Source organism: Abramis brama, assembly GCF_963993115.1.
Source record: "Abramis brama genome assembly, chromosome: 1".
Lineage (NCBI taxonomy): Eukaryota > Metazoa > Chordata > Actinopteri > Cypriniformes > Leuciscidae > Abramis > Abramis brama.
In genome coordinates this window covers 35,627,588-35,641,766 of record NC_139963.1, presented here as the reverse complement: position 1 = coordinate 35,641,766, position 14,179 = coordinate 35,627,588, and the positions used below count along the sequence as shown (strand labels likewise).

At 38.2% G+C, this 14,179-nt stretch overlaps 1 protein-coding gene across 1 annotated transcript in view; it reads left to right on the top strand.

The window, feature by feature from the left end:
• Window positions 1-9,031: 9,031 nt before the first annotated feature.
• Window positions 9,032-14,179, top strand: part of myo15aa (myosin XVAa) — a 36,751-nt gene continuing 31,603 nt past the window's right edge. The window contains exons 1-11 of the mRNA XM_084086314.1: window positions 9,032-9,454; window positions 10,219-10,301; window positions 10,393-10,456; window positions 10,695-10,804; window positions 10,966-11,040; window positions 11,611-11,701; window positions 12,348-12,451; window positions 12,662-12,725; window positions 12,835-12,948; window positions 13,048-13,209; window positions 13,326-13,439. Coding sequence (XP_083942440.1) covers window positions 9,047-9,454; window positions 10,219-10,301; window positions 10,393-10,456; window positions 10,695-10,804; window positions 10,966-11,040; window positions 11,611-11,701; window positions 12,348-12,451; window positions 12,662-12,725; window positions 12,835-12,948; window positions 13,048-13,209; window positions 13,326-13,439 — 1,389 coding nt within the window. The 5' untranslated portion in view covers window positions 9,032-9,046. The remainder of the gene's footprint in view (window positions 9,455-10,218; window positions 10,302-10,392; window positions 10,457-10,694; window positions 10,805-10,965; window positions 11,041-11,610; window positions 11,702-12,347; window positions 12,452-12,661; window positions 12,726-12,834; window positions 12,949-13,047; window positions 13,210-13,325; window positions 13,440-14,179) is intronic.

Below are 14,179 nucleotides of genomic sequence, written 5' to 3'. Positions count from 1 at the left end.
CAATTATTGCCAATTTTGATTTCAAGCTGATTTTAAAGTAATAATATGTGTCCTTTAGGGGGAGACAAGATACAAATTTCTGACTGATGTTAAAACGGGTGTCCTGCTACAAGTTGTTGTACCCGTGAATTTTTTTTTTCCCCCTTAGGGCAGCTGACTGTCTATTGTAATGAACAAATGTTACAGGGACTTTTAAGTAATTAAACAAGTGTTGTTTTGGCCACAATGAGGAATAATTTTAATGAAAATTCCTTGTAGATGTGATGCACTCTCACCTCTAAAATCTAGAGGCAAGAGCTCTTTGAAACATGTCTGCAGCCACTGCTCGTAACAATTAGCTTGTAATAGGGGTGAGGCAGTTTGTTTGCATACAGAGCCAGGCCTGTAGTTTCTAGAATAATATAAATTGTTTACCTGCTATAGCTTCTCTGAGGTATATGATATGATGCTTTGCTTTGTCTGCTAAAATGCATTTTGTCCAAATAAGAAAACAAGCAAGTCACATTACCATGGCTTTTGTTCTCGCTCTGCATTTTGGAAAAAGGTCTGTTTGCGTGTGTGTGCAGATTTTACATCTGAAAGAGAGCAGTTTGGCAGAGGAACAACATAATAGATCAGCCCTTATATGAACATACAATGTGTTGGCCCAGCATAGTTCAGTGCAGCACACTAATGGTTCTGAGAACAGATCTTATATTCCAGAACAGAGTATAGCCATTGAGTGACTCTTTTGGAAAAGGGATTAGATGTAATGCTTTTTAAAAAACAATTTTCAAGGTAAGTGTTACAACTACTGGCACAATCATGACAATATCATGATTTATTATGTTTTTATTTGACAGTATGCTTCCTGTACAATGCTAGTTTTTTATTTATTTATATTTCTTCACTAGGATATAAAAAATAATAAAGATGGTTATATTTTTTATTTTATTTATGCTGTGTATATAATTATATATTCCTTTCAATTATTACTTTCAATATATCTGGCGATTTATCACTATGTGGGCATATCTTGGACATTTGACGACCATTCTCCCAGGTGCCTTGTTAAAGATTTCCCTATATTTATTAATTAATGGCTGGCATCTGCAAGCATAAGGAGGTTCATTACACTAATCAAACACTGCGCTTGTGTGTGACAAAATTGCATTTGTGTGGTGTAGCCTAATTGCATTAAGTCATTGACACAGTAACAAGTCGATTCATGTTTTCTTTTTTGTCATTGCTTTTACTGTTTTTAAAATGTAGTTTCTTCAGTGACTTTGGAGTTCTTATCCCAAGACAAACAACAATAAATTGAACATTAATGTGATAAGTAGCAATTTAAAGGGATAGTTCACCCAAAAAAGAAGATTCTGTCATCAATTACTCAGTTTTTTTCCAAACTTGTATGAGTTTCTTTCTTCTGCTAAACACAAAAGAAGATATTTTGAAGAATATAAGCAAACAGTTGATGGACTGAACTGACTTTCCATAGTGTGGGGAAAAAAAATATGGAAGTCAATGGTGCCCGTCAACTATTTGGTTACTGAAATTCTTTAAAATATCTTCTTTTGTGTTCAGCAGAAGACAGAAATTCATACAGATTTGGAACAACTTGAGGGTGAGTAAATTGTGACAGAATTTTCATTTTTGGGTGAACTATTCCTTTAAAGGGTTGTAGACAGTATTGGATAACTGCACAGTTAAGAGGCTGACATTTGACATTTCATTGTGGCAAAGATGATGTTTGACATGTATGGCGTGAGACAGTGTATAGATTTATTCACTTCATTTCAATTCACTTATTCACAGATAACTCGCTTCTAACCATTTCTAACACCACTGAAATTTTATCTAGTCCTCCCCCAAGCCTCTTAATTGTAACCTTACCCAGCACTTGGCCTGGTGAATCGCTAGGCTTGGATTTAAACAGGTTCATTTAGGGTTTGGGGTATGCATTACGTCTCGTCAGGGAGACTAAGCGGGTCTACACAGGTCTACATCTTCTCTTTACTTACCTATATATACTCTAATATGTATTTAATTCCTGATGAAAGTAGTGCTGTATATATCCTGCCGAAAAAGAATTTGAACTGACTTTAAGAGCGTCATTTAGTATTATAATGAAACAAGACATTGATTCTCTATTAATTAAATTGATAGCTAAAGGTAAAGTCATACGTGTTGTGTATTGAAAACGGATTGGACATCCTCGAAAGAAAGCAGCCCACCTCCTCTTGGGCTTGTTTCAAAACATAACAGCTGAACAGCTGATGCACCGCAGAGGATTATTATTTTTTTTTAAATGAGATAACCATCTCCTCTTCAAGCAAAGAAAAAAAAAAAAAAATGAAATCATAAAAATAATGTTCAGTTTAAATATCACCTAAATGTATTATCACATAAATATGCAATATATGCATGTGATGGCGAATATCTGAAGCAAACAATGAATGGGGTCACTCTATATTTAGAACTTTTCCGATTAATATTTAATTATTTCTTAGTGAACTGAATACAGACTGGCTATTAAGAATTTATCTCTACCAGTGTCATGAACTCTTGGAATATTAAGTGGTCAACAGAGAGATAATCACGCAGCTTATTATGTACATATGTGATTCTTGTCTGTGATAACCACTAAATTTTTTCAGAGCTGACATAAACATATGTATCAGAGAGTTAGTAGCATCATAATAATGAATGTTGATACCTGTTCGGATTCTCTCCTGCTCATAAAAATATAGTCAAAAGATAAAGAAGTGCTAATTAATTGTTTTCACAACTCTCTGAAGTCATCCTATAATAAAGCATATATAATTCATGTCAATCTAAACATTTACAAGCTATATTTATATATATTTATGTACATATAATATACTTTTTTTTAGTTTTATTGGCCTAAACAAAGCAAAATCAACAAATCCAAAAATTTAGTTATAGTCATTATATTCAATGAATTCAAATGATTTCCATCTCCAATAGTCCTGTTGGGTGGTTGATAACATTGCTTTAAATCAAAATGTCACTGCTGCAAGTCACTCAATTAAAAACAGAAAATTAAAAAAAAGAGTTTGGCATGATTGACAGTATCAAATTACAGTTGTTTTATTTGTTTGGTACTCATATAATATCAAACTTTTAACCCACCTCAGATGTGATGGAGGAGATATTCCTCTTCGGTCAGTATCATTACCATACTTTTTGGAAATGTCCTCAGACACAGTTTAGTAACAGCTCAGCCAACGTGCATTATTTATACAGGAATGAGCCAAACAGATAATGTTACTCTAAGTCAGTGTAGTTGATACATTTAAGGTGCCCTTCGCAGCTATTACGGGGAGCCCTCGCATACTTTCAGACACTTGCATCTGGAGCTATTGAAGGACACTACCTGCAAAACTCAAGAGGACAAAAAGTGTAACTGGAGTACTTTCCCAAGGCATGAAAAAGCTTGTAGAACATGACAAAAGGGATGCTGACATTCATGGATGCCTGAGATAAAGAGCCTTTTGTCTGTGGGAAATCTCTTGCCAAAATTAGCCCTACAGCCAAGGACAAGACATTGTCGGACATTTCTGAAATGTGAGGAATACCCCTGTAAGGTAGAGTCCTGAACAAAAAGAGCTATCAGCATTTTGACTTTTGCGTGAAGTGAAAATTATTTTGACTTGGGCTTACATTCAAGAGAATTATTAGACATAATTCATAACTTTTTTGTTGAACCTGGAATCCACATGGACCATTTGTGTAACTGTTTGAGTTTTCTGTCACTGACCACCCATTTTTGATACAGTGACGTATATTAGCATGACTTTTGGAGAAGGATAAAATGCCACCAAAGAAAGCAGACAAAGCTGCACCTAAGAAAGGTGACAAAGGAAAGGGGGAAGCAAAAGAAGATACAAAGGCAGCAAAAGATGACAAGAAAGGGGGAAAGGGAGGCAAAGATCCTCCTAAAGGGAAAGGGAAAGAGGATCCAAAGAAAGGAAAAGGAAAAGGCAAACCAGCTCCTAGTGAATCTGAGGAGGCTTCCGATGTGGAAAGGAGTGAGGTTGAGGACAGTGAGGCATTAGACGAAGAGGATGTGCAAAGCGAGGATGATGGTGGTAAAAGAGGGAAAGGGAAAGGGAAAGCTGCACTGAAGGGAGCATCCAAAGCTATGGCAGTGAAAGCTGTAGCTAAGCCAAAGCGTGGCCAAGCAGCGGAGGAAGGTGTTGATCCAAAAAAGCCACAACTTCAGCTAGGTAAAATGAAGGACATAAACCTGAAAGGGGCGTCTTCGGCTATGACAGGCTTTGCTCTTCAGGGTCAGCAGAATGTTGAAAAGAAAGTGGATGCAAAAGCTAATTTAAAAGGTACTTCTAAAGTTCTCACAGGTCTGACAGGAAAGTCCCCATTTTTCTCAAAGCCAGCCCCAAAACAATCAAAAAGAGGGCTAAAAAGCACATCTAGGCTTTTCATGGGACTATCTGGCAGCAAGAAGAAAAAAGGTATGACCCCAAAGGCATTACAAAGTACATCAAAGTTGTTTTCAGGCTTTGGAAAGTCAAAAGGTACAGAAGAAGACAAAAATAAAAAAGAGGAGGGTGGAAGAACATATTTATTACTCAATATTGGTGGAAAAGCAAATAAAAATGCAGCAGCCACCTCTGGACTGGGAGGCAAATTCAAAGGCTTCTTTGGTAAAAAGAAAACTGGAGCTGCACAATTCAAAAGTAAAGGATGGGCTCTGGGGAAGATAGCAGGAGCAGCAAACTGGTTAACTAACAAATTCATCTCATCCAAAACATCTGGAAGACTGGGTCGCTCTGTTCGTTATGACAGGTCAAGTGTGGGACAATATCATGGCTATCAGAATGGAGGATATGAATATGACGAGGGTGAGTTCAGCTATGAGGAAGATGACTATGTTCAAAGTAGTTATAGCAGAAATAACCCCCGGGGACGTTATAGGAGTAGAAATCATGACAGCTATGGTGAGGGGCGCTTCAGAGGACCACATCAGTATGACTACTTTGAAGATGACCAGGAGTATTATGATTATCCTGAAGATGAGTATGGCTTTTATGATGAGGAGAATGATTATTATGATCCTATGTATGAGGATGAGTATGGCTATTTTGATGAAGACTATTACGATCAGTATCAGTATGATGTAAGACAACCATATGGTTATTATGATGATAGAATCGACTATGATTACAGGCACCAGAGAATTGATGAATTTGGATACCCTGTTGATGGTACGGAATACTATGATGAATTGGGTTATGCTGTGGAAGATGAATTTGGCTACCCTGGTAATGATGTGGAATACTATGAATATGGATACTATCCAGAACAGTTTGACTATTATGGTGATCAGCAAAATTATTACATTCACTATGATGGTGTTTCAGATGCCAACATGACGTATCCAGGTTATCCATATGCATACAATCCAAATCAGTACATATACAATGGAGAAACCACCGCAGTTTACCTTGACTCTCAGATGGTTGCTAACCAGCCATTTATGTACACAGTAGAGGATGCCATGGAACCAACAGAACCCTCAGGAATGTATGGTAATGAATATGTACAAATACCAACAGAAGGAATATTGACTGAAGATTCATTCAGATTCCCAAGACCACAAGTAAAGTTGTTTGGAAAAGAAAAACTTGAAATTGCAAGTCCGATGCAATTCACCAGGAATGATGGGGAAATGATGATCAATCCAGACCAATATGAGAACCAATATGCTTCACCCATGAGCCATCCTTTATATACTCCACAGCAATCAGAAGCTGTACAAAGGTCATTTTCTCCCACGCCTATTTTCATTCAGCAAACACCAGCATCTTTTATACCACCTGGTAGTCCCATTTTAACCAGAACACCCCAAATACCATCCTCACCTGTTCTTCAGTCAAGACACTTTTCGTCTCCAATGCCAGTGTCACCTGTCCCAAGTAGACATTATTTTGGACCTGTTGGACTCATACCACTCTCAACACCATCATCTCCGGTTTTGTCTGCAAGGAGATTTGATCCCACTATGGTTGAACCAGTATCTTCCCATTTAGTCTATCCAGATCCTATGTTTCAGAGACATGATTTTCCACATGAAAATGTCCAACCAACAATGAGACAATTTAACAATCTCCCCTCACCACAGCTCTCCTTAAGACAAAGTAATTTTTCACCAGGTCGAAGCAGCCCTCTACCCCGCCAAAGACCTGATATGTATGAGGAAATGTATCCAAGGTTCTCACCAAGGCAGTCAAAAATATTCAGCCCAACATCATACAATAATAATGCACAAAGGCAGTTATCTCCCATTCAAAGGAGAAAATTTAGCCCCCCTTCTTCTCCACAACCGTCCAGACGAGCACCATCACCTTTAGCTTCTTTAAGGGGAAAATCTCCAAAACCCCAGAGAAAGCCATTTGGTTCTAGAGCACCATCCCCTCTTGTTAATGGAAGAGAGAGTCCTCCAATGTCTCCAAGAGGCTCAATGAGAAGGAGAAGTCCTCCTTCTTCGCCTAGACCAACACTGAGGCAAAGTTCCCAGGCTAGTCCTGCCCCTCCAATAAAATCTCGTTTCAGGCCAATAGGTAGAAGCAATCAGGACTCTTTCATGTCATCAAGATCTATCAGGAAAAGTTCTTTTTCACCACAACCATCTTTACGGAGGAGGAGCCCTCCACGGTCTCCAACAATAGGCCAACAGTCACTAGAAGAGAGCTCTCCATACCCACCTCACAGAGCCACATCTCCCACCCAAAGGCCGGTGTCTCCGAGACCAATATCCCCCTTTGCCTCTAGATCTCAGAGACCTCTTTCCCCATCACCATCAGCATTTTCTGCCAGAATTCAACATGACAGACAACATCTACCAACTCGTTCCTCTACACGTAGATTCAGAGGATTTGGTGGCAACAAAGTGCCAATGGGAACAGTTAAGCCATCTCCTGTAAATCCAATTTTCCAAAGAAAAAGTCATCATGGCACTCCTCAAATGCAAAACGTTGCTCCGTTCAGATCTTCAGTCCATAATGTACCCATGAGTTCAGGAGCTTTGAATCAGAGTGCTAGATCCTCACCCATCATGTTGGCAAGACAAGGTTCCAGACCAGCAGGTTTTCAAGACTCAAAGAGATTCTTTCCATCTGGAACACCAAATCCACAGAGAGGGTTTCATAGACCTGTTGGGAGAGGGCGTCCTGTTGTGAGAGTACCAATAAGTCCTGTTCCTCTCAGACAATCAATAAGAGGCCAGAACCATCCTCTTGTAATGAATGCTCAACCACCTTTTCACCAACATGTTCCAATAAAACGGCCAGGGGTACCTTCACCACAATTCTCTGTAAGACATGTTCCAACCCCTTGTCCGTCACCTCAGCTTTCAGTGAGAGCTGGTTCACCAATGTCTGTACGCTCTCCATCGCCGATCCTCTCACAGAGAAATGCTATGCATAATGAATTAATCAATCGCGCCTCACTCAGATCACAATTTCCATTGAGTAGCACTCCTCAGCCTCAGGTAATAACTGAATTTGCCCAGACAGTTGAACAAGGGCCATCTCCTCTACTAACAAATGCTTTACAGAACCCACATCTTGCTGCTGCTTCATTCAGTTCACCTCTTCCAAGGTTTAAATCTCCAATGTCACAGATCAACCAAAGTTTATCTCAGAGCTCTTCTCCAGGCTTATCAAATGCATTACAAAATCCACTTCTTCGTAATGCCACTTACCGCTCACCTCTGCAAAGGTCTGCATCTCCTCATTCTATAGTGGCACCTCAAGAGGTTCAGGTAATCAATCAGAATTATTCTCCAATGCTCTCTAATGCATTGCAAAACCCTTACCTACGTAATGCCTCCCTCTCTTCCCCACTGCAAAGAAGCACATCTCCATATTCTCCCACAGCAGCTCAGCAGGTACCACAGAACATTTTGCAATCTTCTTCTGCACTAACCAATGCACTACAAAATCCTCAATTACGCAGTGCCTCATATATCTCACCTCTTCAGCGAAATACATCTTTATATGCTCCGGTGATGTCACAGCCTGAACAGCAAACATCAGTATTATCAAATGCACTTAAGAATCCTAACTTAAAAAATGCATCCTATACCTCTCCTTTACAGAGGAACCCTACTCCTTTCCTGCAAGCACAGGATTATTCCTCACCTTTGTCAAATGCATTAAAGAATCCAAACCTTCAAGGTGCTTCCTTTCGGCTACCTGATGGATCAATAATATCTAGAAATGCATCTTCTACCTCTCCTTTACAGAGGAATCCTACTCCTTTCCTGCAAGCACAGGATTTTTCCTCACCTTTGTCAAATGCATTAAAGAATCGAAACCTTCAAGGTGCTTCCTTTCGGCTACCTGATGGATCAATAATATCTAGAAATTTAGGAGGCCAAAAAGAGGAGGCTACTACATCTGTTCTGTCAAATGCTTTGCAAAATCCTAGTCTCCGGAAAGCAACTTACAGGCTCCCTGATGGTACGATAATGAGAAATGAGCCAGCACAACCAGCTCAATCTTCTTCACTGCTATCCAATGCTCTTCAGAATCCAAACATTCGAAAAGCAAGTTACAGGCTTCCTGATGGAACACTTGTATCCAATAGCACTGATCAAACCGAGGACACAACAAAATCCTCACCATACTTGGGAAGTGCTCTACAGAATATTAACCTACGTAAATCTTCCTATAAACTACCTGATAGTACTCTTTTTTCCCGAAACCAACCAGCAAAGCAGCCACCCTCTCCACATCTTTCAAGTGCTCTTCTGAACTCAAACCTTCGTAAGGCTTCTTACAGACTTCCTGATGGAACACTTTTGACTAAGAGCTCTGAACAGGAACCAGAGCCATCAATTTCATCTCATTTGTCAAGTGCATTACAAAATGTTGGTAAGACCAACTATCGCTTACCTAATACCTCCGGCCTGTTTAGAAATCCTAAACAAGAGCAAGCTCCCTCTTCAATGCTGTCCGGTGCCCTCCAGAACCAAAACCTTCGTAAAGCATCTTACAGATTGCCTGATGGATCAATCATGACAAGAGGTAAACCAGCTCAAAGTGAATCTCCCACTTCACCCTTTCTGGGAAATGCCTTGACGAACGTTAACTTGCGCAAAGCCTCCTACAAGTTGCCGTCAACACTGGGACGCTCTCCAGAGGACCCAAGGTATGCAGTAGTGACCCCTCAGATTCAGGGTCAGTCTGGTGAACACTGGGCTCAAAATCAAATAATAGATCTTCATGAGCCAGATGATGTCTGGTCTTCAGAAAGAGTCCTCCCTCATCATACTGTTCAGAACCTCACAAAATGGTCCATGTATAGGGATGAAGAACTGGAGAATTTTGTCGTCCCTGTGTTTCCTGGCCAAGAGACAGATAGCACAGAACCTGCATGGCTACCAAATAGAGAAGGTGAACCTCAAGGGAACTGGTATGACAAGGTAACATAACTTGCATATAGTTACTCTTTATAAGAAAACATTGCTCAGCTTTTAATTGCTATCTATAATTTTTCTACAGTGGAAACAAATACAAAAATAATAGCTCAATATCTGTTAGATATCAATATCTAAAATAATGCAATTGTATGACTGAAGATTCAGGTTAAAACAATTAGATTAAAAATGCTGAAATTTAGATTTAAAACTATGAAACTCAAAAATGATGTTGGGCAATGTTAAATATCAAAGGAAAATATTATGACTTTGGTATTGACTGGATATTAGACAATAAAGACTAGGGTTGGATGGATGATTTGGTACTGTATTTAAGTTTGTGTTTGTGTAATACACCTGCCATGCCAGCTATATCACAACAGCGTACAGGTATCATTTTAATAGACCTTAGCCGTAGTAGCATATTTAATTTTTGACAGGAATGAAAACAACGCCATGAGGGATAGAAGCACAGTGTGTTCAATGAATTGTACTATTGTTTAACAACATGCCAGTTGCTGATGAAACATCTTTCCAAAAATCTTTCAGTAGACAAGAACTCAATAAAATAGTTTATGCCATTGCAAAGACTATAAGACTTGCAAGTATATCCCTCACAGCCTCATTTTCATGTAAAATTCAATATTGCGTCTCTACCTTGACTAAGGTCTATAAATAATTATAGTGTGAAATACTGGCTTTATATCATGTTTGGTTTAGGCCTACACATAGTTTACACAATATTTTTCTTTTACTGAAATGCTTTTTAGATGTACTCAATTCGAAGTCTGCCCACAATGCTGTATCGTGAACGTGCAGAGGAGGATGGGTTTGAGGACATGACACAGCTTGAGTATGAGATTATTGAATAAGATAAATGCTATATATAATGACATTTTGTGTTCACTTTTAAATGCTTTCATAAAAAATAAAACTCTTTTCAGGGACCTGCATGAAGGTGCTGTGTTGCTGAATTTGAAGAAAAGATTTGACCGCAATTTGATATATGTAAGTCTACTACACAAGGAATTAATTTGTTTCTTTATGACTAAAAGCTATCCATGTGTTTCTTTAGAACTAAGAATTATGTATTTTGACCTCAGGTTAAATTTTTTTTAAAACATACATTAAAACACTTTTATTCTATAAATATTTTAGTACAAAGAGTTTTGGGTGAATTTAAAAAGGAAATTAAACAATGTGTTTGAAAAACTATGTTTTTTTGTTTTGTTTGTTTTGTTCCAAGACTTACATTGGAAGTATTCTGGTGGCTGTTAATCCCTACAAGATGTTCAACATCTACGGAACAGACATGGTTCTACAACACAAAGGGCACGCGCTTGGAGAGAATTCTCCGTATGTTCTTTCATTCATTACTTTGAACCCTTTACTTTAAACTTCAGTAGTATTTAACCGATACTTAAAATGATCGCTTTTTTTATCAATGCTAGGCTAATTCCTTATACAGTATTGTACTTTTTTCTTAAATGTTTTGAACTTATCCATTGTGTTTGCAGACATCTATTTGCTATTGCAAATGCCTCATACACAAAAATGATGGATGCCAAAGAAAACCAGTGCATTATTATCAGGTAGGATTAAATTAAGGTAAACATGTAAGATTATCTCACAGAATGTAATATTTTAAATATTTAAAAAAAATATATATATATTTGAACATTGTTCAACTAACCTAACTCATAATGTGTTTTTGGAAAGATTAATTAAAAGAACAGACAGAATTCAAATAGCTAAGATAATCTATGTCCTGTCACCTTAAGTAGTCTTTTACACTGATGGAGCCATCAGTGTCGGTTCTACTTGACACAGCTGATCGCCTGGAACACTTTAAACCTAGCTCTGACGGAGATACCTGTAAGGAAAGACTACTGATGTCTAGGCCATGATTGCACCAGCAGATCATGTCTCTGTGAAATGCACCCATGCCTGTTCAGAGTAGCTGGAACGACAGTCCCAATCAAGCATTCAATTTCACTTCTGTCTGATGATCAGCCACCTCGCTCATTACTTAAGTGCATGGCAAAAGACAAGAAAATCGATTCCTCGCATGCCAAGCCACATTCTATGCCAATTAAGTAGTTAAACTGGTACTTTAGGGGTTAGAGTCATCATGTGGTCTAAATGTGCTTATTGTCTTTCAGTGGGGAGAGTGGCTCTGGTAAAACAGAGACAACAAAGCTAGTTCTCCGGTACTTAGCCGCAATACATCACAAACAGAACATCACACAGCAGGTATGAGTTAAGCTAATAAAATCTTTGAAAACTGTTAAACTCAGTTCATGCACATTTTATAACTTATCTTATCTTCTATTTGACTTTTATATGCTATCATACAGATTGAGGTATTGTACTTTTGCGTGTGCCTTCTGTTGTTTGAAACCTTTATATGTTGCATGGCGTGTTGCACTTTGTGATATGCAAGTATTAAACAATTTAACAGAAGTGGTGAATAATCTATGCAAAGTATCTTCAACTAAAATAATATCACATGCTTTCTAGAAACAGTAAAGCAAAAAAAAAAGAAAAAGCTATTTTGGATTGCTATATGGAAGATCGTAAATATTAAGACTGGCTGTCAGGCTGATTGGCTTTGAAAAATTGCATTTTCTCTTATTACACTGGCAGATTATTATGACGTTATAAACAGGTTCAGAAACAAGTGGGAAAAAAACTCCCTGTGCAGTAAGACAAAATACATTTAAGATACAATCTATGAACACAAGTCTCATGCAGTGTTGCTTCTCAAGTAAATTTATCTTGATTTAAGTATTTTAGATAGTTTAACATGAAAACAAGACAAAACTATTAATAATATGTTTGTTTTTTTACAGTTATTGCTACATCCTTCTCACATATTAATGTATGGCTTAATCTACAGATTCTTGAAGCAACGCCTCTTTTAGAGTCTTTTGGAAATGCCAAAACCGTACGGAATGATAACTCCAGCCGATTTGGGAAATACATGGAAATATTTATGGAAGAGTAAGTTCATCAATACCAAATCTCTTTACAATGTTACTGATGTTATTGACACCTAGCAAGAGGAAACACTTAAGGGGTACCTTTACAACTGAAAGAGGCTAACAGGATCAAGATTCACATGGTGCTGGTTAAAATGACTGTATGTTAGAGTACATGGGTTAAGTTGCAAATTACATATTAATGCTTGTCTGATTTTCCTGCTCCAAACAGAGGGGTAATCAGCGGTGCCATAACCTCACAGTATCTTCTTGAAAAGTCCAGGATTGTGTTTCAGGTATTCTTCATAATGCTCATAGATATTTAAAATAATCATTTATTAAACCAATTCTTTATAGACAACCACAATGTTAATTTTTCTCTATTTCCTTCATTTTTTTTCTCAGGCCAAAGATGAAAGAAACTATCACATTTTTTATGAGATGCTTGCAGGCCTTCCTTCACAGCAGAAGCAGTCTTTCTACCTTCAAGATGCCGAGACGTATTATTACCTCAATCAGGTGAGGCCATGGTTTAATCAACTAGATTATTGTTATAGCAAAAAAAAACCTCACAACCTAGACGGTTGTTCTTTCATGGATGCTCTATTTGGTCGCAAGGGTGGCGACTGTGAGATTGTTGGCAAGAGTGATGGGGAGGATTTCCGCAGGCTCCTAAGTGCCATGGAAATACTTCACTTCAGTGCTGAAGACCAGAACGGTATCTTCAGAGTCCTGTCTTCCATCCTTCACTTAGGAAATGTCTTCTTTGAGAGATATGAGGTAAATTGAAACTCAAACAAATGGTTGCATCCTCCTCACTTGGATTCCCCTCATGTTGCTGCACTATAATGCTCTATTTCAGAGGTGCAATGCGATAAGTTTGATTTTTTTGACAGACTGAATCTCAGGAAGTGGCATCAGTTGTGAGTGCTCAGGAGATCCGAGTGGTGGCTGAACTTCTACAGATTTCCCCAGAGGGTCTACAGAAGTCCATTACTTTCAAAGTCACGGTAAAAAAAATTCTGCCTCATAATGTCTTTAGTACTAGATAAAAGATACACCTTGTACATGACAAAAGATAATGTAGGTTGATTTTTTTGGATATGTTATAGCCTTTATTTAGTGGTATTTGCTTGCTATCCATGCAGAACTGTACTCACATTACCCACTTTTAAGGCCGATTTCACACTGCACCGACAGATGCCGACCAACAGCACCAGACGCGTTTGTTGGGTTTTGTCGGATCAGTGAGGTTGTTGTGCTGGTTTTCACTGATTGAACTTATTCAGTTGGCATTTGTCGGGTTGTGGAATGTCTAAGAATGTCTGAGAAGTGACACACTGTAATCTGGTTATTGTCCGCGTTGGTCGCCGTCTGTCGGTGCAGTGTGAATTGCCCATGTCAATCCTTTATTGACTGTGTAAATTTCATATTATCCGTCAGCACTGAAAATGAAAACAATATCCCTAGTTTGTGTTCCTCTTATCCAACTTCTATAGGAGTACCTTTATTCCAGTGCCAATATAAAATATACTTATAGTGAGGTTTATTATATAAACTAGACTCAAAACATTTGGACACTTAAGCCATGTTTAAAATGTGTTTTCATTGCCTTAGGTAATAAAATTATCCTACCACATTGTTATCTTGTTGTATTAGATAATTAAAAGAGCAAATCAATGCAAAACCATTATAACTAACTTTTGCAATGACTTTTGCACCCAACTGGTACCATAGGTGATTTTCGCAC